This window comes from Mustelus asterias, chromosome 12 (genome assembly GCF_964213995.1).
Source record: "Mustelus asterias chromosome 12, sMusAst1.hap1.1, whole genome shotgun sequence".
Taxonomy (NCBI): domain Eukaryota; kingdom Metazoa; phylum Chordata; class Chondrichthyes; order Carcharhiniformes; family Triakidae; genus Mustelus; species Mustelus asterias.
In genome coordinates, this window is record NC_135812.1 from 37,776,820 (window position 1) to 37,800,683 (window position 23,864).

Below are 23,864 nucleotides of genomic sequence, written 5' to 3' on the forward strand. Positions count from 1 at the left end.
TTTAAGTATTAACGAGGTAGGTGAAATGTAGTTTGGGAGCGTGGGAGAACATGGGGGCAGTGAATGAGGGTGATGTGGAAGTACTGGGAAGAAATATATCTGGGAATATTGTGGGGAAGGATCTGAAAGAAGTGTAAGCCTTTATCATTTCCTTGCACTTTCTTTTAGATTTTTATAGAACCGGAAACCCAACACAGAGCTAGGAAGCTTGTCTTAGTTGTTTAAAGCTCTAAGTGTAATTAGAATGTAATTATGTAATTATGCTTTAAATAGCTAACAGAACACTTTGTAAGGGGATTTTCTCGGGGTGTCCCACTGGGGTGTCTTGTATTCAGCCAAGCTCAGCAAACACAAAGACTTGTGAAAAACAGTATGCGGTTAAAGATGTTCATTATTTGATCAACGCATTGGGAAAAATGTAGTCAAAGGATTCCAACTTTTCTCTGACCTTACATCACACGGGTACAACAAATATACATTTCTGATGTTTTGATATTCCCGCCCAACCTGTCATCCAAGCTGGGCGGTCCAATTACATCAATACACTTCATTTACTTTGGCCAATAGCATTCTACCTTCCAGCAGAATTTGGAATTCATTGGTCAACTGAACCTAGAGGTTCTCTTCTCTGCCCCCCCCCCCCGGCTAGTAGCCTTACCTACGCAAATGCGGTAGGTTCAAAGGTCGCCTCTAACACCTGCAGTCCTGGGAACCCAAAGGGAGTCGTCTTCTCTGGTCTGTTTTCTGTCCCGTTATCAGTGGAGGTTGAATTGCAACCTTTTATTACAGCTAGAAGCTGAATCCTTCTATTCATTTCAATAACCTTGGTTCCTGTAGCTTCCTGGCCTGCCCCTGATAATAGGGTCCGCTGTATGCTTCATTGCTCCAAAAGAATGTGGTCTGTCTAATTAAATGTATTTCCCATTATGCGAAGGGGTAAATTGCTTTGTTGGCCAAAGCCCTCAAAATACAGTTTAAATCTATAATACTTGTTCAAAAATAATTATATATGTGCCTATACAGACAATATCTTCACATGATATATAAGTGAGGCACATTGTGATACCTTTGGTTTATATAAGGCTCACTGTAGTCTCTATTTTAAACTAATCATTTGTTTTAATAGTCTGAAAAGCAGGGATTTCTGTATCCCCTGTTAGACCCTTTCAGCACATTTCTGAGAACCAACCTGAACTGGCATTTATATAACGTAAGAAAACATCACAAGACTCTTCACAGGACTCTTTATCAAACAAACTTTGAACGGAGTCACATAAGATACTGGGGATGTTGACCAAAAATCTGGTCAAAGTGGGCTTTAAGAAGGTAGAGAGGTTGAGGGAGGCAATTCCAGAACCTATAGGTTACAGGAGATGTGGCTAACACCGGCCGAATAATTAAAATTAGTGATGCTCAAGAGGCCAGAATTGGAGGAGTGCAGATATCTCTGAGCTTTATGGGCTGGGAGGGAAAGCCCTTGGAGGGACTTGAAAAGAAGTGTGAGAATTTTAAAATGCAGATGTTGCTTGACCTGGAGCCAGCGCAGGTGTGATGGGTGAATGGAACCTGGACATGGGCAGCAGAGTTTTGAATGCCCTCAAGCTTACAGAAGGCATAACAATCCCTTGGAATATGAGACAGTATTAGAGAAAATGCAAGCTTGTAATATATCTTGTGTAACTATAGATGTTATAGTGACTTAGACATAGTTTACGCAATATAGTATGCAACCAAACAGTATGAAGAACAATCTGGAATAGTAGAAAATGTTTAAGTAAATGGGTCGTCAAGCCTTTGAGCAGAATCTTTATATTATTGATTGTTTCCTACCTCTCCATGTGTGATTGCAGGTTTGGTTCAGTGATTGTGAACTTCTTACCTCGCACTGGTTTGTGCCTACAATACCTAAATAATTATCTCATTTCTTAATGTCTAGATTGGTTCTGTCCTTCAAAGCAGCAGTTGTCTGGAGTGACACAGACTTGCTCTACCAAGGTCGAGGGCCGGGTAAGGAAACTTCTAAACAATGTTTAAATTGTGCTAATTGGCAAACTAAAAATAGAGATGATGAAATCAGTGAATATTGTCATTTCAGTTTTGTTATTCATTCATGGAACATCGGCATTGCTGATGAGGCCAGCATTTATTGCCCATTTTAATTGCCCTTGAGAAGGTGATGGTGATTTTTCTTCTTGAACCGCCACAATCCATCTGGTGTAGGTACACCCACAGTGCTGTTAGGAAGAGAGTCCCAGGGTTTTTACCCAATAAAGTTGAAGGGACAGTGATACAGTTGCAAATCAGGATTGTGTGACTTGAGGGTAAACTTGCAGATGATGGTGTTTTCATGTGCTTGTTGCCTTGCGTTCCTAGCTGATAGAAGTTGCAGGTTTGGAAGCTGCTGTTGTGGGAGGCTCAGCAAGTTGTTGCAGTGTGTCTTGTATGTGGTATACATTGCTCAGTAAGAAGTCTCACAACACCAGGTTAAAGTCCAACAGGTTTATTTGGTAGCAAAAGCCCCTAGCTTTCGAAGCACTGCTCCTTCATCAGGTGATACCATTGATCACTCACCTGATGAAGGAGCAGCGCTTCGAAAGCTAGTGGCTTTTGTTACCAAATAAACCTGTTGGACTTTTACCTGGTGTTGTGAGACTTCTTACTTTGTTTACCCCAGTCCAACGCCAGCATCTCCACATCATGTATGGTTTGCTGCCATTGTGCATTGGTAGTGAAGAAATTGAATGTTTAAAGTGGTAGTTGGGGCGCTGATCAAGAATGCTGTTTTGTCCTCACTGGTGTCAAGCTCAAGTGTTGTTGGTGCTGCACTCATTCAGGCAAGTGATGGGTATTCATTCCGTTACACTGCCTTATATATGGTGAAAAGGCTTTGGGGAGTCAGGAGATGAGTCACTTACTGCAATCTCTGAACTGCTTTTGTTTCCACAGTATTATGTTGGATGGTCCAGTTAAGTTTCTAATCAATGGTAATCCCTGGGGTGTCAATGGTGGGGGATTCAGTGATGATAATACCATTTAATGTCAAGGGGATGGTTAGTTTCCCTCTCATTCAAGATGGTCATTGCCTGGCACTGTATGGTGTGCTTGTGCCTTGCCACTTAAAAGTGGAAACCTGAATGTTACCCAGGTCTTGCTTCATGCACTCACAGACTGTTTAAATATCTGAGAAGTTCTGAATGGAATTGAACATTGTGCAATATTTCTACTTCAGACCTAATGTTGGAGGGAAGGTGTTTGATGAATCAGCTGAAGATGATTGGATTTAGGACACTACACCACCATTGACATCCCAGGGATTACCATTGATCAGAAACTTAACTGGACCAGCCAACATAATACTGTGGAAACAAAAGCGGTTCAGAGATTGCAATGAATGACTCCTGCAGCAATGTCCTGGGATTGAAATAATAGGCCTCCAATAACCACAAAAACTGTCTTAATTTGTGCTAAGTATAACTCCAGCCAGTGGAGTGTTTCCTCCTGATTCCCTGGGATAATCAGCATAGTCCATGAGGGAACGATAGACACTGAGAGAGACAAATAGTTATATAGCTTAAGGAGCAGCACTCTAGTGGGGGATCAGCACTCTAGTGGGGGATACAGCAAGGGGGCTGTATGAACCTGTACCTTTGGCATCATTCTGCATCACATTCTAGCCGTCCAAACAACTGAGCTAATCAATTTTGCTCGGGCTCCTTGATGCCAAACTCCATCAAATACTTCCTTGATATCAAGGGTGGCACGGTAGCACAGTGGTTAGCACTGCTGCTTCACAGCTCCAGGGTCCCGGGTTCGATTCCCGGCTCGGGTCACTGTCTGTGTGGAGTTTGCACATTCTCCTCGTGTCTGCGTGGGTTTCCTCCGGGTGCTCCGGTTTCCTACCACAGTTCAAAGATGTGCGGGTTAGGTTGATTGGCCAGGTTAAAAATTGCCCCTTAGAGTCCTGGGATGCGTAGGTTAGAGGGATTAGCGGGTAAATATGTGGGGGTAGGGCCTGGGTGGGATTGTGGGCGGTGCAGACTCGATGGGCCGAATGGCCTCCTTCTGCACTGTAGGGTTTCTAAGATTACTATGAAGGGCAGTCAGTCTCGCCTCAGCACTGAAATTCAGTTATTTTGTCCCTGTTTGGATGAAGGTTGTAATGAGACCTGAAACTGAGTGATCCTTGTTGAATGCATTGTTGAGCAGATTATTGGTGAGAAAGTGCTGCTTAATAACATTGTTGAAGACACTTTCTGTTCCTTTGATGATTAAGAGTAAACTAATGGAGCATTAATTGGCCCAATGGATTTGTCCTGCTTTTTGTACGTAAGACATATCTGGGCAATTTTCCACATTTTTAGATAGGTGACAGTGTTGTAACTACTGAAACAGGTTATAAATCTGCCTATTAAAAATTCTAAAATCTTCAATATCCTGCAGCTCTGGCAGCATCGAGTCATAGAGGTTTACAGCATGGTAACAGGCCCTTCGGCCCAACTTGTCCATGCCGCCCTTTTTTTAAAAAAACCCCGAAGCTAATCCCAATTGCCTGCATTTGGCCCATATCCTCTATACCCATCATACCCATGTAACTATCTAAATGCTTTTTAAAAGACAAAATTGTACCCGCCTCTACTACCTACCTCTGGCAGCTTGTCCCAGACACTCACCACACTCTGTGTGAAAAAATTGCCCCTCTGGACACTTTTGTATCTCTCCCCTCTCACTTTAAACCTATGCCTTCTAGTTTTAGACTCCCCTACCTTTGGGAAAAAATATTGACTATCTAGCTGATCTGTGCCCCTCATTATTTTATAGACCTCTATAAGATCACCCCTCAGCCTCCTACGCTCCAGAGAAAAAAGTCCCAGTCTATTCAGCCTCTCCTTATAACTCAATCCATCAAGTCCCGGTAGCATCCAAGTAAATCTTTTCTGCACTCTTTCTAGTTTAATAATATCCTTTCTATAATAGGGTGACCAGAATTGCACACAGTATTCCAAGTGTGGCCTTACCAATGTCTTGTACAACTTCAACAAGACATTCCAACTCCTGTATTCAATGTTCTGACCAATGAAACCAAGCATGCCGAATGCCTTCTTCACCACTGTCCACTTGTGACTTCACTTTCAAGGAGCTATGAACATGTATCCCTAGATCTCTTTGTTCTGTAACTCTCCCCAACGCCTTACCATTAACTGAGTAAGTCCTGCCCTGGTTCAATCTACCAAAATGCATCACCTCGCATTTGTCTAAATTAAACTCCATCTGCCATTGGTCAGCCCACTGGCCCAATTGATCAAGATCCCGTTGCAATTGGAGATAACTTTCTTCACTGTCCACTATGCCACCAATCTTAGTGTCATCTGCAAACTTACTAACCATGCCTCCTATATTCTCATCCAAATCATTAATATAAATGACAAATAACAGTGGACCCAGCACTGATCCCTGAGGCACAGCGCTGGTCACATGCCTCCAGTTTGAAAAACAATTCTCTACAACCACCCTTTGGCTTCTGTCAAGAAGCCAATTTTGTATCCATTTAGATACCTCACCCTGGATCCCGTGAGATTTAACCTTATGCAACAACCTACCATGCGGTACCTTGTCAAAGCATTTGAAAGACTGATTAATATTTAGGTAGATACCTCTCTGAAGTCAAATAACTTGATGTTCGCTTCAGATCTGAAGCATATTTACAACATTTTCCTACTCTTTTGTGTATTTAAAATATTGTTAAAATTCAACATGATGTGGAGATGCCAGCGTTGGACTGGGGTGGGCACAGTAAGAAGTCTCAACACCAGGTTAAAGTCCAACAGGTTTATTTGGTATCACGAGCTTGTGATACCAAATAAACCTGTTGGATTTTAACCTGGTGTTATGAGACTTCTTAAAATACAGAATGGAACCAACATGTGCATTTTCTAACTGGTTCTTAACCACAAAAGAGAAAGTCTGACAATGATCTTTAGTGTTACTATGGCTAAGCAGTAACATTCCTGGGACTGAATAACAAGGCTGCAGGTTCTATTGCAACTCTGGGGAATTAAGTATACAAGTTAGACTGATATTTTAGTGTAGTACTAGGGAAATATTGCTATATTGGAGGTGCTCTATCTCTGAGTAGATATGAAACAGAGAGAATAAAAGGCATTATATAAATGGAAGGTTATTCATCATTCTTTCATTAAACTGTACATGATTGAATTTTCAGACTTAATGCTGTTGCCATCCTCTTCTGATCATATCTTTTTAATGGCTGCAAAATGAATGGTCTGTACCCTTTTTACCCAAATCATACCACTCAATTCAACGTTATAGCTAATCTTTTGCTATTGTTTAGGTAGATGGGGATGTTAGATATATGGCTATTAGCAAAAACAGATTCCATTTATATCGTGCGGGGAGTTATTTCTGGTGTCCTGGCAAATATTTATCTCTCGATCAACATCACCAAAATATATCAGCCATTATCGCAATGCTGTTTGTGGGAGTATCTGCTGTTAGCAGATTGGTTACTGCTTTTCCAATGTTACAAGAGTGATTACACTTCAAAAGTACTTGGTTGTAAAGAGCTTTGAGACATCCGATAGTTATTAAAGGCACAGTATGAATGCAGGTTTTTATAATTTTATGACACCAGGAAAAGCTCCCTGCTCTTCTTGAAATCGTGTGATTGGATCTTTTACATTCATTGTCACAGAATGACCTGGTTTAACATATCTTTCATAAGTTGACATCTCCAGCAATGCACCAGTGCTACATTGGACTGTCATTCTAGATGTTGTGCTCAAGTACCTGTTTGTCGGTCTTGAATACTCCACCTTCTCTGATAGCCCATGTTCTTTTCTGGATAAATCTATGTTTTACATTGCGATGATGGTCCCTTTAAGAAGTAGGTTTCTTTAAGAGATGATTTCTGGTAAAGTACCTTGCTTCCAGCAACTTATCATGCGGCCAAATTTCCTAGGAGAGGAAACAATAGAAGAAGCATCAACAAGAAGTTAGTTATAGGGACAAGTAGATTGGGGTTGTGGCTTTGGTTTCGAGCAGGGTTTTAGTTTTTAGTTTAAAATAAGCTTGTTCCTGGAAAGATCTTTTTCAATCAGAGTTCAGTTGAAGTTGTGTGTGCTGGCTAAAAGTGTTTAAACTTCAAATAGTGAATTGAAATTCTGAGATAACCAAGCTACCAGGAGAGAGAGTATTTTAGATGCAGGACTTGAGAGTTAAAGAATATTAGAACCCGGAGAGTTCTGACCCAAGGTGGCTTTGCTTAAGATACTAGCAATGCCTGAGTTGAACTGTGAGTCTACAACAGTGGGACAATTGGAGGAGATTTGAAGGCACAACCTTGCTGGAAATAAGCAAAAGGTCGAAAAACTCTCAGCCATATACTAATCTTTGAAACAGTACATAGACCAAGTGGTTAATCTTCCAATTTCTGGGATGTATCGGACTTGGATATATTGGGGTTACAATTCAAATGGTGTACAAGGAAAATTGGGTTAAAAAGTTTGGTTTAAAGCTTAAGCATCTGTGTTTATTGTACTTTTAATATTTTTTAACACAACTGACTATTTGAGATAGTGTATTTATTAGTGGTGATATTCTTTAAGTATTCAGAGTAAATACTTTTATTTTAAATCTTGAACCTTGCGACTTCATTCTTGTATAAAAATCCATGGGTTTTTGGATTCTAATAATAAAATGAACATGTTATTAGCCTCATAGCACTTCTCATTAAGAGACAAGAGAGCCACAGCCAACACCTTAGATGTCTACAAATGGTTTACAAATAGATATGTGCTACAGCCCAAAGATTTAAAAAGGAGCAGTATTGTAATGAGATTTCAGTGTACTTCACTGAAACAGGTGGTTTCCACCTGCAAATTCTTAAAAGAAAATCTCAAGTACTGCAAGTTAAAATTGAGCCATTGTTTAAGGTTAAACATCAGTGCTGAGTGCTGTGTCTTGTTGTAATTACTGTTATTATTTTAAATAGGAGAATGTGGCTTATTTTTCATATCCATTCAACTTTGAAATGACCTTAAGAAGTGAAGATAAACCTGAGGGTGAGTTGTTTCCTATTTTTCTCGTGAATCAACTGACCTGCCTGATAGCATGTTGGTATAGGTGGAATTTCTGAGATAACAACTGATGAGATGCCCATCTCAATTCTGCTTTCGTAATTTTAAGTGTTTCTCTATATCTATAGAATTGTAGAATGCTGTCCAATTTGTTTTGTACATGGACAGATGCAGAAACTCTCAACTTCCGTTTTTGTGAAGGTTCCAGTGTATTAATTCTTTCCCAATCCCGATTCATTCTCCCCACAATCTGCAAGTCTGCGATGGTGAGCTTCTATTACTGCTACCGATATTTCCTCTTAAAGGATGTTTGATCGGGGAGGAACTGGTCGCTGGTTCAAAACCCTTGTACTCCCTTTCTAACAGCACTGAGAGAATACCCCACCGGATGAACTTAAGTGGTTCAAGAAGACGGCTCACCACTACCTTCTCTTATAGAACACTTAGAGGTGGCAATAAATGCTAACCTTGCCAGCGATTTCCACATCCCACACAGGAATTTAAAGAAGATTATTTACTTTGTGTTCGAGCTCTCTGCACTTCACTTCAGCAGGTCTAACATCATCAAGAAGGTGGGGTGGGAGTAGCTGGAGAAATGGAGCACCAGTCACCCTGGGCTGTCTCATATTGGGACTTGCTATGCTTTATATTGTGGCATAGGCGATGCTAAACCAAAATGCTCTGTTAGTAACACAAATAATACTCTGTAACCAAACACCAAATGAAGGTGAACAGCCTTGGGTCACTGTTCAGCTCTGCTTCCCCTACTTTTTTTTGTCTTCTGCTGCTTTACAGTTCCACTGGGTCTGAAATAATGCTGTACCTCATCCAAATAGATGTCATTTGGATGGGATGTAATTGTATGACAATTGGAAGTAGCAATTCTGACTGACTTTTCAGTTTATTATTTTTCATTACACCCATATTGTGGAAAATGTACAACTAACCTAGATGGATCAGGGATCTTTCCTGAGGGGAGGGATAGAAGATTTTCCAGTGAAACTTGGTTCAATAGTTAAGGGTATAATGATCAACCTTTGGCTGTGGATCAGGATCTACAGCTCTGCATATCTGTTCCCAGGTCCTACCTATCAAACTGAAAGAAACAGATAAGTCACTATAATCATTTCACACTCCCTACACTTATGAGATCTTTGCATGGATGAGTACATGAATATTTACTTCTAATAGTTGGTAAATCCTTTTTCGCATCATGTTATTTGTTTATACAGGGGTCAACTGCAATGGGGCCCAGCCAAATACATACAAGATGCTGAGATAGTGTTTCCTGTTAGCTTGACAATATTTAAACCAAAGGGTGCAATGTTATGAGTTGAATGTGACATTGAACTCAAGAATGCAAAGTATTTCAGACTCTGCTTACTTTGTCTCTTGTGTTACGTCTCTTGGTAGCCTTGAGGCAGAATCGCTTGAATTTTGAGATAAACTATCAACATCTTTAAATGTCTTTCTGGAGACTGAATGTTAAAGGAAAGATACTAATGCTGAACTCTGGATTTTTTGTGAATTAGTCACGTGTCAGATATGTGCAAACCCAACCTAATGTTTAAGTGCGTTCAGACCAAGTCACTGATGTTGATTTGTTTTATTAGATATCAGATATGGAGGGCACACTCTCTTCCTATAGAGGGTACTTCACTTATATACTCGCAAGGAGCTCACACACAAGCTGAGCACCTCAGAGGATAACTGCTGAAGTTTAGTCAGCTAAAGCTGCACCACATACCATCACCAGGAAATTTCCTGCTGCTTGTCTACCCTGCCTATTGGGGTATTGGTTTTCAAGAAGCTGAATGGCAATAACCTGTGCCTCCAGTTCCTAATAGCGAGCCAAAATTGATAGCCGATCATTAATACTGCCTGTCTGTACTGCTTTCCTCCCTATAGCCAGGCAATGATTGCTGAGTCTGCCACACAGGGTTTTCTTGGATCAAATGTTCCACTGAATGAGAGCCTCCCATTCCCCCCTTTTGTGAAGCTCACCTGTAACTCACTGCTTCCCGGTCTCTTGTGGAAGGATGTCCTGTATTGTGCTGCATCCAGTTGCTTGTGCCTCTCAGCACCCCAGCTGCATCACATTGGTAACAGTGAGGGATGTTTAAGTCTTGTTCTGAACCCGATATTGTTTGAATTTTGCAGGTTTCCTGTCATAATGAATGGTAATCGTTGTGCATGAATAGGTTGCCAGTGTACCATTTTACACACACTGTCAGCATCTGAGGCAAGCCTCTGCTGTTGATGTGAAGATGTGTAAATCCTCTGTAGTAATAACAGGCAAGGGCAAATTTGGAACTAAAAGTTTCCCTTTTCCAATTTCCTCCCAGCTCACCTAAATGCAATGGTTTCCTCCCTCCTAAATCCACTGACTCATACCTCCCACCTAAATGCACTGATTCATGTAATTTCCTCCTTCCTAAATGTACTGACTTGTGTATTTCCTCCCTCCTAAATGTACTGACTTGTGTATTTCCTCCCTCCTAAATGTACTGACGAGTCTAATTTCCTCCCTCTAAACATATTGACTGATGTAATTACCTCCACTTGTAAATGCACTGATTTGTGTATTTCCTCCCTCCTAAATGTACTGATGAGTGTCATATAGTGATGCCTCTCTTTCATCCACCCTTCTATAAATCCAAGAAGCACATGTTTGCCCATTCATGATGCAATCAATTATTTTTTCTGTTATATTTTTAATTGTTCCCTATTTCCTTTTGTGAAGCTCACCTGTAACTCAGTGCTTCCTGGTCTCTTGTGGAAGGATCTCCTGTATTGTGCTGCATCCAGTTGCTTGTGCCTCTCAGCACCTCAGCTGTATCACATTGGTAACATTGAGAGATGTTTAAGTCTTGCTCTGAACCCAATATTGTTTGAATTTTGCAGGTTTCCTGTCGCAATGGCCTGTGCTTTACTTTGCGGTGCAATCTTGTGATTTCTGGCAGAGATGCCGCATTGAGGGATACGGCTACATCAGAATCCCTGACAGTCCTGGTAAGAAAACTTCTCTAATCAGAACCAAAATCAGAAAATGCTAATCAGTAACTTCTGAAGAAGAGTTAAACCTGAAGCAGCAGCTGGTCTGTCTCCCTACAGATGCCAAATGTTTCCACCATTTTCTCCTCTTGTCTGATATTTAGTATTTGATCACTTTTGTACTTTTTAAAATTTACTTGTGAGTTTGCCCCTCCTTTTCCTTCTTGATATTGATCCCTGGTGGGAACAGTTCTGTGGTTGCCCATAGTGCTCCTCTGCCATGCTGCTGTGGTCATTCTTATTCTGAGCCGAGACAGTGAGTGTTAAAGGAATGTTTAAGAATTGGTGAGCATCAGAGCCAAGTTGATGTGGTCTTTTTGTGATTTCAATAAGCTTCATGGGAAGAAGAAAACATGACTTATTCTTGCCCCACTTGAGGTCCCCTCACAGAGCCCAATTTTACCATCGCGTTGCGCCTGTTTCCAGGCGCAAAAACTTGGTAAAGTCGGGTGCAAAGTGAGTAGCGCGATCCGTGCCCACCTCCGTGCCGATTCCCCTTTTACCAAGGCCCGAAAATGGCCATGATCTTAATGAGCTGCAAGCCCAATTTTATCGGCATTCCCCCCTTTACCACCGCATTCAACCTATCCAGAATCGGTGTGAAAAAGACATGCTCCATACAAGTCCAATTCAGGCGCTCCAGTTAGTGAGGAGATAAGGGGGTCAGTAATATTGTGGGGAGTGAGGCAATGTCTGTGGGGGCAAGGGGGAAGCATTATCCGGCCCGGGAGCAGCATTCTATTTTTTTTTGTGCATGCACAGTTGGAGGTGCCGATTGGAGCTGCAGGGATTCACGTGCATTGAGCCCCGCCCACAGGCTTCTGCTTCGGAATCGCTGACATTTTTGCAGGCAGAGTGCGTATGGGGTCACCTCAGAATGGGTCTAAAAGTTGGATCTGAAACACTCCCAGTTTCAAGTCCACCCAGCACTTATGGTAAAATAGGGCCCACAGACTGCAAATTGAATTGATATGTGTGCTGAATGTGCGCTGGGGTTGGACTTGATATCTTTGATCTCCTTTGCCTCTGGCTCTGAACTTCCTGTTACCATCCCCACCTGAGATATTGTGTTAGTATCTTTCCAGTGGTATTCTATACCCAGCGCCCTGGGCAACTTCCTTTACACTTCTTTTGTACATCTCCACCTCTGCTCTGTGACCTGCCATATAACTGAGAGCTACCTGCTGATATCCCTGCCAGTCTAACTGCAGGGGCCTAGACCAGTCAAGTTGCTCCAGCCTGCATTATGCATGGTCCCCATCACAGTCATGCCAGCAAACCTTGTGCATTGATTGCAGCAGCAAGTGAAGAGGGCAGTCAGTTAGATTGCATACCTCTGCCATGTTATGTTAACCAAAAGTTATTGCAATTATTTGCTTCCAAACAGTGGAAGCAGCTTGAAATAGACAGAGCTAGTGAATTCCACAACCAATGGATCAGATCTAAGCTCTGCAGTTCTGCCACATCCAGTCATGAATGGTGGTGTACAATTAAACAACAAACAAGTATTCCTATGCTCAATGCTGGGAGAGCCCAGAAGAACATCAGTTCAAAAAATAAGACTGAAGCTTTTTATATAGCTTGTGTTCCTCATGACAGTGTTGGAGAATGGAACATTTTTCTTAGTGTTGATACCAGATAGTGAAAAATCCCAGGTTAAGTTTAGCACACTTAGATGCAGAATAAAGTTCATTTTACTCTGCCTCCAATAGCACCCCTTGTTCTCAACCTTAGAAGAACGTTATCAACTATGGGATTATTTGTTTTCGCACACCAGCTGGCTATGATCTCTAACTGAGATTAAAGAAAGAAGATTAGCAACTGAGTTTTGTGATGAAAGTTCACATGAAGTGTGAATTGGATTGAAACTTCCCAAGCTCAGCTTTCATAGCTCATCTGTCAGGGTCTGAGAAAATAGAAGGCGTTTTGAATATTAATCAAGACCTCTGCAGCATGAGTATTTTTCCATTATGTTTACTCCAGTCTGTTGTCTCATTTTATGTTGGACCCTATCATCCCATCTGTCTATGCTGGAATTGAGGCCTGATATTAGAAGTGAAAGGTTAGTGACTAAAGTTACTTGGTATCCCATATGTTTTTGTTTTATGTAGGCTCTAATGTTGTGACCTCTTTTTATTTTCAGGGAGCTACACACAGACGTGCCAGACCTGGAGACCAATCCTCCCTGGAACATCAGAAATGCACAGATTTTTTGTCGGTGGCTTGCTTGAGCTTGAAGATATGACTTACATCCGGACACCAAGCACATTCAAGGTAAGTGTAGAAAATGACTGGAGGGGTGTGAAATTCTTGATCAGCAAAAAATGACCCCATCCCCTCACTCGCTCACTCACCCGCTCAGATTGTAAAGTTCACCCTGTATTGTACTGATCAATTCAGAGCAGGAAGGCCTTGGTTTCGATCCCTTGCCTGTGCTGCAGCAGCAAATTCCAGCCAGGGTTTTGACTGGGGTGCTTCAGTCAATCTCATTTTCCAAGGCGAGGGAGAAGAAAAGTCAGCTTTCATTCCTGCTCCTATTTGCTTTCCAGCAACCATTGCTATAAAAACGGTTCATTGTATGCTGGCTGTGGAGGGATTGGATTTGACTCTGCAGATGTCCACAATTATTTCCACATTGCCTTACCCAAGGGAAGATGGTGCCTTCCGTAGACAAGAAAATGGACAGCAAAAATTAAGAGAAAAATCCCAATCTGTTAATGAATAGCCAGTCTCCGGATTGAGTGGTTTATGGTTATCACAGGGCATCGATTTGATTTGTTATGGAGAAGGGACCAGCAGTTATTAGAACCCGTTTCTATGTTGGGCTGCTGGTCTGCTTCTGCTCAATCTCTGGATGCTAGTTTGCACTTGCCCCATTCTGTTCATCCGGTCCACGTTTTTGATGACTTTTTCAAGATCATTTACAGTTGACAGCTTAAACTCTGTGTGGATTTTTTAAATCTTCATTTTACTATTAACTAAAAAAGATACGCAGGATTTTGGGCACAAGACTGAAAGTGGATAGTGTGTGGGGCTGGGGGTGTGGTGGGGGTGTGTGCGGGGCGGGGTGGGGAGTGCTGTTGGCGGGATGATCCAAAGACAAAAGAGGATTTCATTCCTGATTACTAAAGTCTTCACTGTTATTCAGTTAGTCCCATGGGTCATCCCAGAGTTCTATGAATTGTGGAATCATTAAGTAGGTTTGGTCTGACTTTGGGGTCTGCTTATAAATATCCTACTAGTTATTCCCAGATGCTAGAGATCTGCGTTCTGAAAATAATTGGGATGTATATTTTACCCTTCATTCACTAGCGGGCAATTATTGCGTAGAGATGGTGTCACTTGATCCCTTCTCTCTGGCTCTGAATAATAAAAGCATTTAAAATAAACAAAGATGCATCTTGAAAAGCAATTACCTGATGTATTGATATGGAAGGCTGAGGGGAGAGAGGTGGATGGTGGTCAGGAGCGAGGAGGCTGAAGAAATGGTTTGTTATGCAAAGTATTCATGTAATTGTCTCAGGACCTTACTGTGGATGTTTCCTTTGACATTAACTAGTTATGACTGAAAATTGATTTAAAGATAGCAATGCCATACCACTTCTGGAACTTTCCCTGCCTGTCTGTATGTTCCACCTGCCCAAACCACCATGATAGTAGTGTCACCCTACCCACCTCCTTGAGTACTTCCCTTTTTTCAAACACCTCACCTTGTGTCACCCCCTCGTCTCTTTTAAAATCTTCAATGTCTACCCTCCCCAAGACCACCCTGTGTTTCTCTTGGGATATCCTCTGTTCTTCCCTCCCTCAACCTCTGGACTGAACAACTGCTCATCCGTGATACCATCTCTCCTTGCCCTGTCTCCTTTGATTCACTGCCCTCCCAAAACTACTTCCTGCACCTCCACACTACTTTCTTTCCCTCTGCACCCTTGCATTGTCAGACTGCTACCCTGGGGAAAAAATTGGAATTGGAGGAGGCACCATTTCTTCCAGCTAACCATTCAGAAAACCAAAGCAAATCCCTTCAAATCTTGCAATAACTCTTATCTTCCTCCTCAACCACTGTCTCAGGCTAAGCTGCAACCTACTCATTATATACTATTCCAAGCTGAGCTCCATATCGCAAAGACAACCTCATAACATCCTCCATCCCTACTTCAGCCAATTCGTTGAAACCTTCATTCATGTCTTGGTCATCTCTTGATGACTTAATTATTTCACTGCTCCCCTGTTCTATCCCCCGTTTGGGGTGAACTGCAGCCACCAACTGCGTCAGCAGGTGATGGATAGCTGGAACAATCTCGAGATAAGGAGGTTTCCTGCTAAATAAACACAAGCTCTACTGCAGCGGCATGGTGTCTAGCGGAAGGTAGAGACTCTACCTCATTCAAAACACCCATAGCCCTCATGTTACGGTACCTGTGATACGGCAAGCAGGAACCTCCATTCAGTATGCCTTACCACAACAAAATTCTTCAGCAGTGAATCAGCTGATGGCCGTGAAGGCGGACAAAGGGTTGCAGAGGGCCCTGTCCTGATCATTGCAGTCAGGTAATGCCCTGCCAAAACAGTGCAGGGCATGCTGTGTGAAAAGCCCCTCACTCTAAAAGACACCATGCACAGACCCTTCTACAGGTGGCAAAATATCCCCTGCCTTGCACTCTTGGTAAACTTGGGCTCAATTCAAACTTTGACCATATCCTGTCCTGCACCAAATCCTCCTCCCCCATTAACTCTATCCTGACTGAAAGTTTGCTCCATTCCCTAGCACTGCAAGTTTAAAATTCTCATTCTTGTGTTTAAGTCCTTTTGTGTCCTCAATTCTCCCCATCTCTGTAACTTCCTCCTGTTCTACGACTATGCTCTCCACCGAACTGTTCATCCCTCTGATTGTGACCTAAGACATTTTCATTTGCCATGTTTATTTGTCCCCTTTAATATCACATTTTGTGGCTCAATATTCATTTCATGCATCAGTTAAGTGCCTTTAGGATGTTTTTCTACATTAAAGATGCTCTATAAATGCAAATTGTTAACAAAGGGAAGGAGGAGGATATGGATTATGAACAGTTAATATCATCATAAGGGATGATATAAAATACACAGGATGATATAATTGGATGGTGGAGCGGTATGGAATGTGACCAAAGGATAGATGAAATTAAATTCTCATATTTACATTTCAGGGAGAGAGATTGAGTCGATTTGGTTTCAGAACAGCAACCACAGGAACTGTTACAATCAAGTTTCATTGCATGCAGCAGTGCAGGTGGGTGAAGCTGAGATGTCTGGCTACCAGACAGCGTGGGTGACTTGAGTTGCTGGACCAGGTGAGTGATGTTTACCAACTAGGAGTTGGTACCCCTGGTTACCTCTCCAGTCATGACTTGGGAGTTATTAACTGTATGGGGTGTGTGGACTGAATAATCTGAGCAATCAGCACTCCAGCTGATTGTGTTCTGTGATTGGATGAGGCTGGTTGGAGATGTTCCACATGAGTGAAGTCTGCAAAATTAAGAACAAGCAAGGATGGACGTTTTTTAACTCAGCAAAAAAAACGTTTAAGGCCTTCCTGCTGTAATTGTTGGGTAAGGCACAGCTCTGAAACTGAGCCTTGCAAATCAGGAAACCCCAGATACAGTGCCTGCTCTGTACTGAGACAATGAGCTGCTGGGTGACATGGTGGCACTCCAAGGGTACACGAAAATCATGGCGTTCTGGCATTCAGGCTTGCTGTTGATGCATGCCCGATAATACAGTAATTGCTGTGAATTAGTGGCAAAGTTGGATTACAGACCGACATCCTGAGTGAGTGCTGGGGGGTGGGATATCCAGCCTCTGAGGCTGCACGCCATTACCCGGAACAAGGTAACAGCCAGAACTTTAAAGGGCCTGCTGGGATGGGACAGTGTCAAGTGACCCATCAGATAATCACTCGAGTGCATCTCCTGTACATAGTGAAGACTTGGACATTTTCCAGTCTGGCCAGGTAAGTCAGTTTAAATTGTAGCTAATCTCTGCCAGCCATGTCAATCTTCATAGGTGGTAGAAATTTTAAAAATTTCTCCCACTTTATGGCATTGAGGAGGTGTACATTCATTAGAACAGCGAGGTGGTTTGTCTTTGACCGGTGCAGACTTAATGGGCTGAAGAGTCTTTTTCTGTGTTGTATACCTCTATGACTCTTACATATTTCCATGTACAGATGTCTGTGCAATTAGTGCGAGGGGAGAGGCATTCTAGAAGGGGCAAAACTGTCCCCAGATTTAGTGAGGCTGCCCTTGGTGTGCTCCTGCTTACAGCATATGATTGACTTGACCAGCTCATGCCCAGAGTTCATTAAACCCTTTCTGTAGCAGTGGCAGGACGAAAGATAGAAATCTTTGCCATATTAAGGCATCCTTGGTGTCTTGGCGATCCACTTGATCAAGCCAGGGCCATCAGCAGGAGCATCTCTCTGAGAAAATTCAATAGGAAATGTAGCAAAGGGATAATAAAGGTGTAGTGTTATAGTGTCACTTGGATGGCTATCGCTGCTGGTAATCTACTGAGGCAATGGGTGGTGAATATATGCCATGTTTATTTAAATGAAGTTTGTGTTGTGGTGTTTTTATAGGGCTTTTCTTGATTCAAGCATGGCAAAGAGGAGATCACAGAATGTTCTGGAACGCATGGGAGGACTTTCTCATCAGGCCTCCCTTCACTCTGTGATAGGTATGTGATCATTGAAATACGGCCATATGGCAAGATTGCGCGTGACAGTTCAAGACGTTTGTTGCATTAACATTTGGAATCAGTGGGAAGCGTAGCTGCTTAGGATTACAAAAAATCACGAAAAGACAGCACTCAGGAGAGGTTACGATAGTCCCCATCTCACAAAATATGACACAGTGTCTGGAAAGGCTCAGTAAACCAAGGTCCACCACACTACGAAAACAAAAAGGGACGGTCAATAGGGAATTAAAGGTGCTATATTTAAATGCCCGCAGTGTCCGGAACAAGGTAGATGAGCTTGTGGCCCAGATTGTGACTGGCAGGTATGATGTGGTAGGCATCACAGAGACGTGGTTGCAGGGGTTTCAGGACTGGCAGTTAAACATCCAGGGATTCACAACCTATCGAAAAGACAGAGAGGTGGGTAGAGGGGGCGGGGTTGCCTTGTTAATTAGAAATGAAATTAAATCAATAGCACTAAACGACATAGGGTCAGACGATGTGGAGTCTGTGTGGGTAGAGTTGAGGAACCACAAAGGCAAAAAACCCATAATGGGAGTTATGTACAGGCCTCCTGACAGTGGTCAGGACCAGGGGCACAAAATGCACCACGAAATAGAAAGGGCATGTCAGAAAGGCAAGGTCACAGTGATCATGGAGGATTTCAATATGCAGGTGGACTGGGTAAATAATGTTGCCAGTGGACCCAAAGAAAGGGAATTCATTGAATGTTTACAGGATGGCTTTTTGGAACAGCTTGTGATGGAGCCCACGAGGGAACAGGACTTAGTGTTATGTAATGAGCCAGACGTGATAAAAGATCTTAAAGTAAGGGAACACTTAGGAAGCAGTGATCATAATATGGTAGAATTCAGTCTGCAATTTGAAAGAAGGAAGGCAGAATCAGATGTGAAGGTTCTACAGTTAAATAAAGGTAATCACAGGTGCATGAGGGAGGAACTGACAAAAATCGACTGGAAGCAGAGCCTAGTGGGAAAGACAGTAGAACAGCAATGGCAGGAGTTTCTGGGAGTAATTGAGGACACAGTGCAGAGGTTCATCCCAAACAAAAGAAAGGTTATCAGAGGGGGGATTAGGCACCCATGGCTGACAAAGGAAGTCAGGGAATGCATCAAGGCAAAAGAGAGAGCCGATAATGTGGCAAAGAGTAGTGGGAAGTCAGAAGATTGGGAAGGCTATAAAAACAAACAGAGGATAACAAAGAGAGAAATAAGGAAGGAGAGGATCAAATATGAAGGTAGGCTAGCCAGTAACATTAGGAATGATAGTAAAAGTTTCTTTAAATACATTAAAAACAAACGGGAGGCAAAAGTAGACATTGGGCCGCTCCAAAATGACGCTGGTCATCTAGTGATGGGAGACAAGGAAATAGCTGAGGAACTTAATAAGTACTTTGCGTCAGTCTTCACAGTAGAAGACATGAGTAATATCCCAACAATTCAGGAAAGTCAGGGGGCAGAGTTGAATATGGTTGCCATCACAAAGGAGAAAGTGCTAGAGAAACTAAAAGGTCTGAAAATTGATAAATCTCCGGGCCCAGATGGGCTACATCCTAGAGTTCTAAAGGAGATAGCTGAAGAAATAGTGGAGGCGTTAGTTATGATCTTTCAAAAGTCACTGGAGTCAGGGAAAGTCCCAGAGGATTGGAAAATCGCTTTTGTAACCCCACTGTTCAAAAAGGGAACAAGAAAAAAGATGGAAAATTATAGGCCAATTAGCCTAACCTCAGTTGTTGGCAAAATTCTAGAATCCATCGTTAAGGATGAGATTTCTAAATTCTTGGAAGTGCAGGGTCGGATTAGGACAAGTCAGCATGGATTTAGTAAGGGGAGGTCGTGCCTGACAAACCTGTTAGAGTTCTTTGAAGAGATAACAAATAGGTTAGACCAAGGAGAGCCAATGGATGTTATCTATCTTGACTTCCAAAAGGCCTTTGACAAGGTGCCTCACGGGAGACTGCTGAGTAAAATAAGGGCCCATGGTATTCGAGGCAAGGTACTAACATGGATTGACGATTGGCTGTCAGACAGAAGGCAGAGAGTTGGGATAAAAGGTTCTTTCTCAGAATGGCAACCGGTGACAAGTGGTGTCCCGCAGGGTTCAGTGTTGGGGCCACAGCTGTTCTCTTTATATATTAACGATCTAGATGACGGGACTGGGAGCATTCTGGCCAAGTTTGCCGATGATACAAAGATAGGTGGAGGGGCAGGTAGTATTGAGGAGGTGGGGAGGCTGCAGAAAGATTTAGACAGTTTAGGAGAGTGGTCCAAGAAGTGGCTGATGAAATTCAACGTGGGCAAGTGCCTTTGGAAAAAAGAATAGAGGCATGGACTATTTTCTAAACGGTGACAAAATTCATAATGCTAAAGTGCAAAGGGACTTGGGAGTCCTAGTCCAGGATTCTCTAAAGGTAAACTTGCAGGTTGAGTCCGTAATTAAGAAGGCAAATGTAATGTTGTCATTTATCTCAAGAGGCTTGGAATACAAAAGCAGGGATGTACTTCTGAGGCTTTATAAAGCACTGGTTAGGCCCCATTTGGAGTACTGTGAGCAATTTTGGGCCCCACACCTCAGGAAGGACATACTGGCACTGGAGCGGGTCCAGCGGAGATTCACACAGATGATCCCAGGAATGGTAGGCCTGACATACGATGAATGTCTGAGGATCGTGGGATTGTATTCGTTGGAGTTTAGGAGGTTGAGGGGAGATCTGATAGAAACTTACAAGATAATGAACGGCTTAGATAGGATGGACGTAGGGAAGTTAACAGGGGAGACTAGGACGCGGGGGCACAGCCTTAGAATAAAAGGGAGTCACTTTAGAACAGAGATGAGGAGAAATTTCTTCAGCCCGAGAGTGGTGGGTCTGTGGAATTCATTGCCACAGAGGGCTGTGGAGGCCGAGTCGTTGAGCGTCTTCAAGACAGAAATTGATAAATTCTTGATTTCTCGAGGAATTAAGGGCTATGGGGAGAGAGCGGGTAAATGGAGTTGAAATCAACCATGATTGAATGGTGGAGTGGACTCGATGGGCCGAATGGCCTTACTTCCGCTCCTATGTCTTATGGTAATAGTGTTTATTTGTGACATGGAAAATTACTACTTAAATATCATATTTCTTTGTTATTTTTATATTGTGTGAGTGGACTGTGCCATGTTATCGCACTGCTGTGTGTTAGAATGTATCTATGTCCTGTTGGTGTAAGGCACTGAGTATTCTGGGGCCTTGATAGGGCATTGTAATAGGAACCATCCCATTTTGTCTGGAAACCTAGGGTTAAATTCTAGCTAGGTTGGGTGGGGATTAAAGTCTCCTCTGCCTGCTGGTTGTAAGGGTCCGAGGCATTGTTGATGCTAAGTTGTGTGGCCACACAGTGGCCTCAAAGGTGCCACACAGGCTTTGTTCTGTGAGAAATAACATGCGCATGGTTAGATAATAAAATTTAAAGAGACCACACTGAAAAAATTGCCACATGCAACAGCAACAACATTTAAAAGGAAACATTGGTCCCAAGTAAGATGAGTTTGGGCAATCACAGTTTAGTTTATTGTGGCCAATGGTGCAGCATATAAATGTCCTAGATTTATGCTAACTTCACAATCTTGCTCTCAAATCTCAGAAAGGATGCTGTGGGAAATATAAAAGACCTGACTCATGCAGTGAGAAGTATTCTCGGGTTGGGAACAAGGCACCTTACAGCTTCTTCCTTCCACTGTGTAAAAGGAATCATTATGTTATTCCCTAATAAGGTAACAGTTTGGAAAGATTTATGAATTTTTCATTTCCATACATCTTCATTGTATGTTTGTCTTTTCTTCACTCAGCGGCATTTGAGCGAGCTCAGCAACGTATGCATGAAGCACGAGAGAACCTTTCAAAAGACCTGCTGCACACGTCTACGCTTCTGCAGTCTGACTGAGGAGCGTGATAAGTTAACCTCTGTTGTCCTGGCCTGTGATGTGGGCTGAGAAGTTAAACTGACTCAAATCCAATATACAGCATAATTGGAGGAGCAACCTCAGGCGCTTGCATTAATTCGAGCTGGAACATTTTACCGCTTCTTGGCTTTTCCGTGACTCTGCATCTATTTTAAATAGTACTGTGAATGAAGTAATGCCTCATTGAGACAGCTGCAGATTCATAAAGTCAAGACTTCCTCAGCTGGACCAGTGCTTGTACTATTCAGGGTCACATGTAAGTCGTGATAAGGAAGAGCAAAACAAATCCAACCTCAAATAAGCTATCCTGCAGGATATTAACCCTAGACAGCACTACTAACTGTTTTAGAGAATCCTTTACATATGACTCGGGGTTGCAGACATCACCCCGTGTAGTATATATCTATGCAAACCAGAAGGTATTATTTTTGATTCCTGGTTGGCGCTGAACTAAGTGATTTCATTAGTAGCATGAGGGACACTACAAAGCAGGGGGAAGAAGAAAATTCAAATGGTTCCCCCTTTTGATTGCGGTCCAAGAACCCTTTGTGAAGATAGACGCATATTTGAATGTTGGGTAAACACAGTATTTGGCTCAGCCCTCTGTGGTATAAAGGCTTGCCAACTTTCACATTCTGGGCCTCAGCTGAAGAACGCCAAGTTGAGAAAGGTCATAGTTATACAGCACAGAAACAGGCCCTTTGACCCACCATGTCTATGCCGACCATCAAATGCCAATCTATACTAATTCCATTTACCAGCACTTGGACTATAGCCTGCTATGTTATGGCGATTTAAGTGTTTGGCCAGATGCTTCTTAGATGTTGGGAGAGTACTTGCCTCCACCACCCTCTCAGGCAGCGTGTTCCATATTTCCACATCCTCTGGGTAAAAACATTTTTCCTCAGATCCCCTCTAAACCACTTACTCCTCACCTTAAACTATGCCCTCTGGTCTTGGACATCTCTGCAATGGGGAAAGGATTCTTATGATCTACCCTATCTATGTCTCTCATAATTTTGTATACCTCTATCAGAACTCCTCCCCCTGCTCCAGGGAAAACAACCCAGCCTATCCTGTCTCCTCCCCGGTGATGGAGGAATGTTGGGCTAACAGGAGAGGAGAGGAAATAATTTGTAATCAGCTGTCCAGAGTGAAGAAACTGATCAGAACGCTGACTCATTTCTTGCTGTGCACTCACTTGGACTGCAGAGCATCTTAATAATTGGAATTATCAAACACTTGCGCGGCAATGCAGTCAGTTGTACAGTTAACAACAAGGCGATGTAGAAAACCACCAAAGACTTGCAGCATCAGATACATCAAAAATTCAGAATACTCCCTTCAGTATATTTTGACTCTTGCATATTGCTCAATCACTTAATTTGTCAAATACCTCTTGAATTTTCTGACACAGTCTACATATAATCAAAGCCAGGGAAAATGAATTGAACTACAAAATGTGATCCACAGAACACAAGTAAAAACCTCAATCTCTTTGAATAAATCTGATTCAATTTTATTTATGTCGTTGGTAAATTAGTGATTGTGCTGGCTAATTTATTTGTTTTGCCTATTTTACACTTCCGTATTTAGATTAGGTCCAGAAGGAGCATTTATGGCTTTATAACATTGGGATGGAATAGAGATGGGTACAGAGCTGTACTGGTGGAGAGATGAATTTCAGTAACCTGCTACCACTCCATCCAGCCTCCCGGATGAAGAATGCCACTTGTGCATGGTATTGAAGACTGTCTATGGACAGTATTCCTACAGGAATGGATGGGAAGGAAATTAGCAACAAAACAAAATGGTTTTTAGCCTAAGGTTCAAAAAGTGATGTCTTGATTTGCAAAAGGCATCCTGCCAGGCAGAGAATCCTACAAAGTTGCTAGCACAGTTGGCTGGACAGCTGGTTTGTGATGCGGAGCAGTGCCAACACCGCGGGTTCAGTTCCCATTCTGGCTGAGGGTTTCCATGAAGGACCCACCTTCTCAACCTTGCCCCTCACCTGAGGTGTGGTGATCCTCAGGTTAAATC

At 42.5% G+C, this 23,864-nt stretch overlaps 1 protein-coding gene across 2 annotated transcripts in view; it reads left to right on the top strand.

The window, feature by feature from the left end:
- The window catches only part of mks1 (MKS transition zone complex subunit 1), a 68,073-nt gene extending 44,728 nt beyond the window's left edge, over positions 1 to 23,345 (top strand). For both annotated transcript variants that reach the window (XM_078225071.1, XM_078225072.1), the window contains 7 exons: positions 1,937 to 2,007; positions 8,009 to 8,078; positions 10,998 to 11,105; positions 13,291 to 13,421; positions 16,337 to 16,419; positions 17,767 to 17,864; positions 21,711 to 23,345. In XM_078225071.1, coding sequence (XP_078081197.1) covers positions 1,937 to 2,007; positions 8,009 to 8,078; positions 10,998 to 11,105; positions 13,291 to 13,421; positions 16,337 to 16,419; positions 17,767 to 17,864; positions 21,711 to 21,805 — 656 coding nt within the window. In that variant the 3' untranslated portion in view covers positions 21,806 to 23,345. The remainder of the gene's footprint in view (positions 1 to 1,936; positions 2,008 to 8,008; positions 8,079 to 10,997; positions 11,106 to 13,290; positions 13,422 to 16,336; positions 16,420 to 17,766; positions 17,865 to 21,710) is intronic.
- Positions 23,346 to 23,864: the final 519 nt, after the last annotated feature.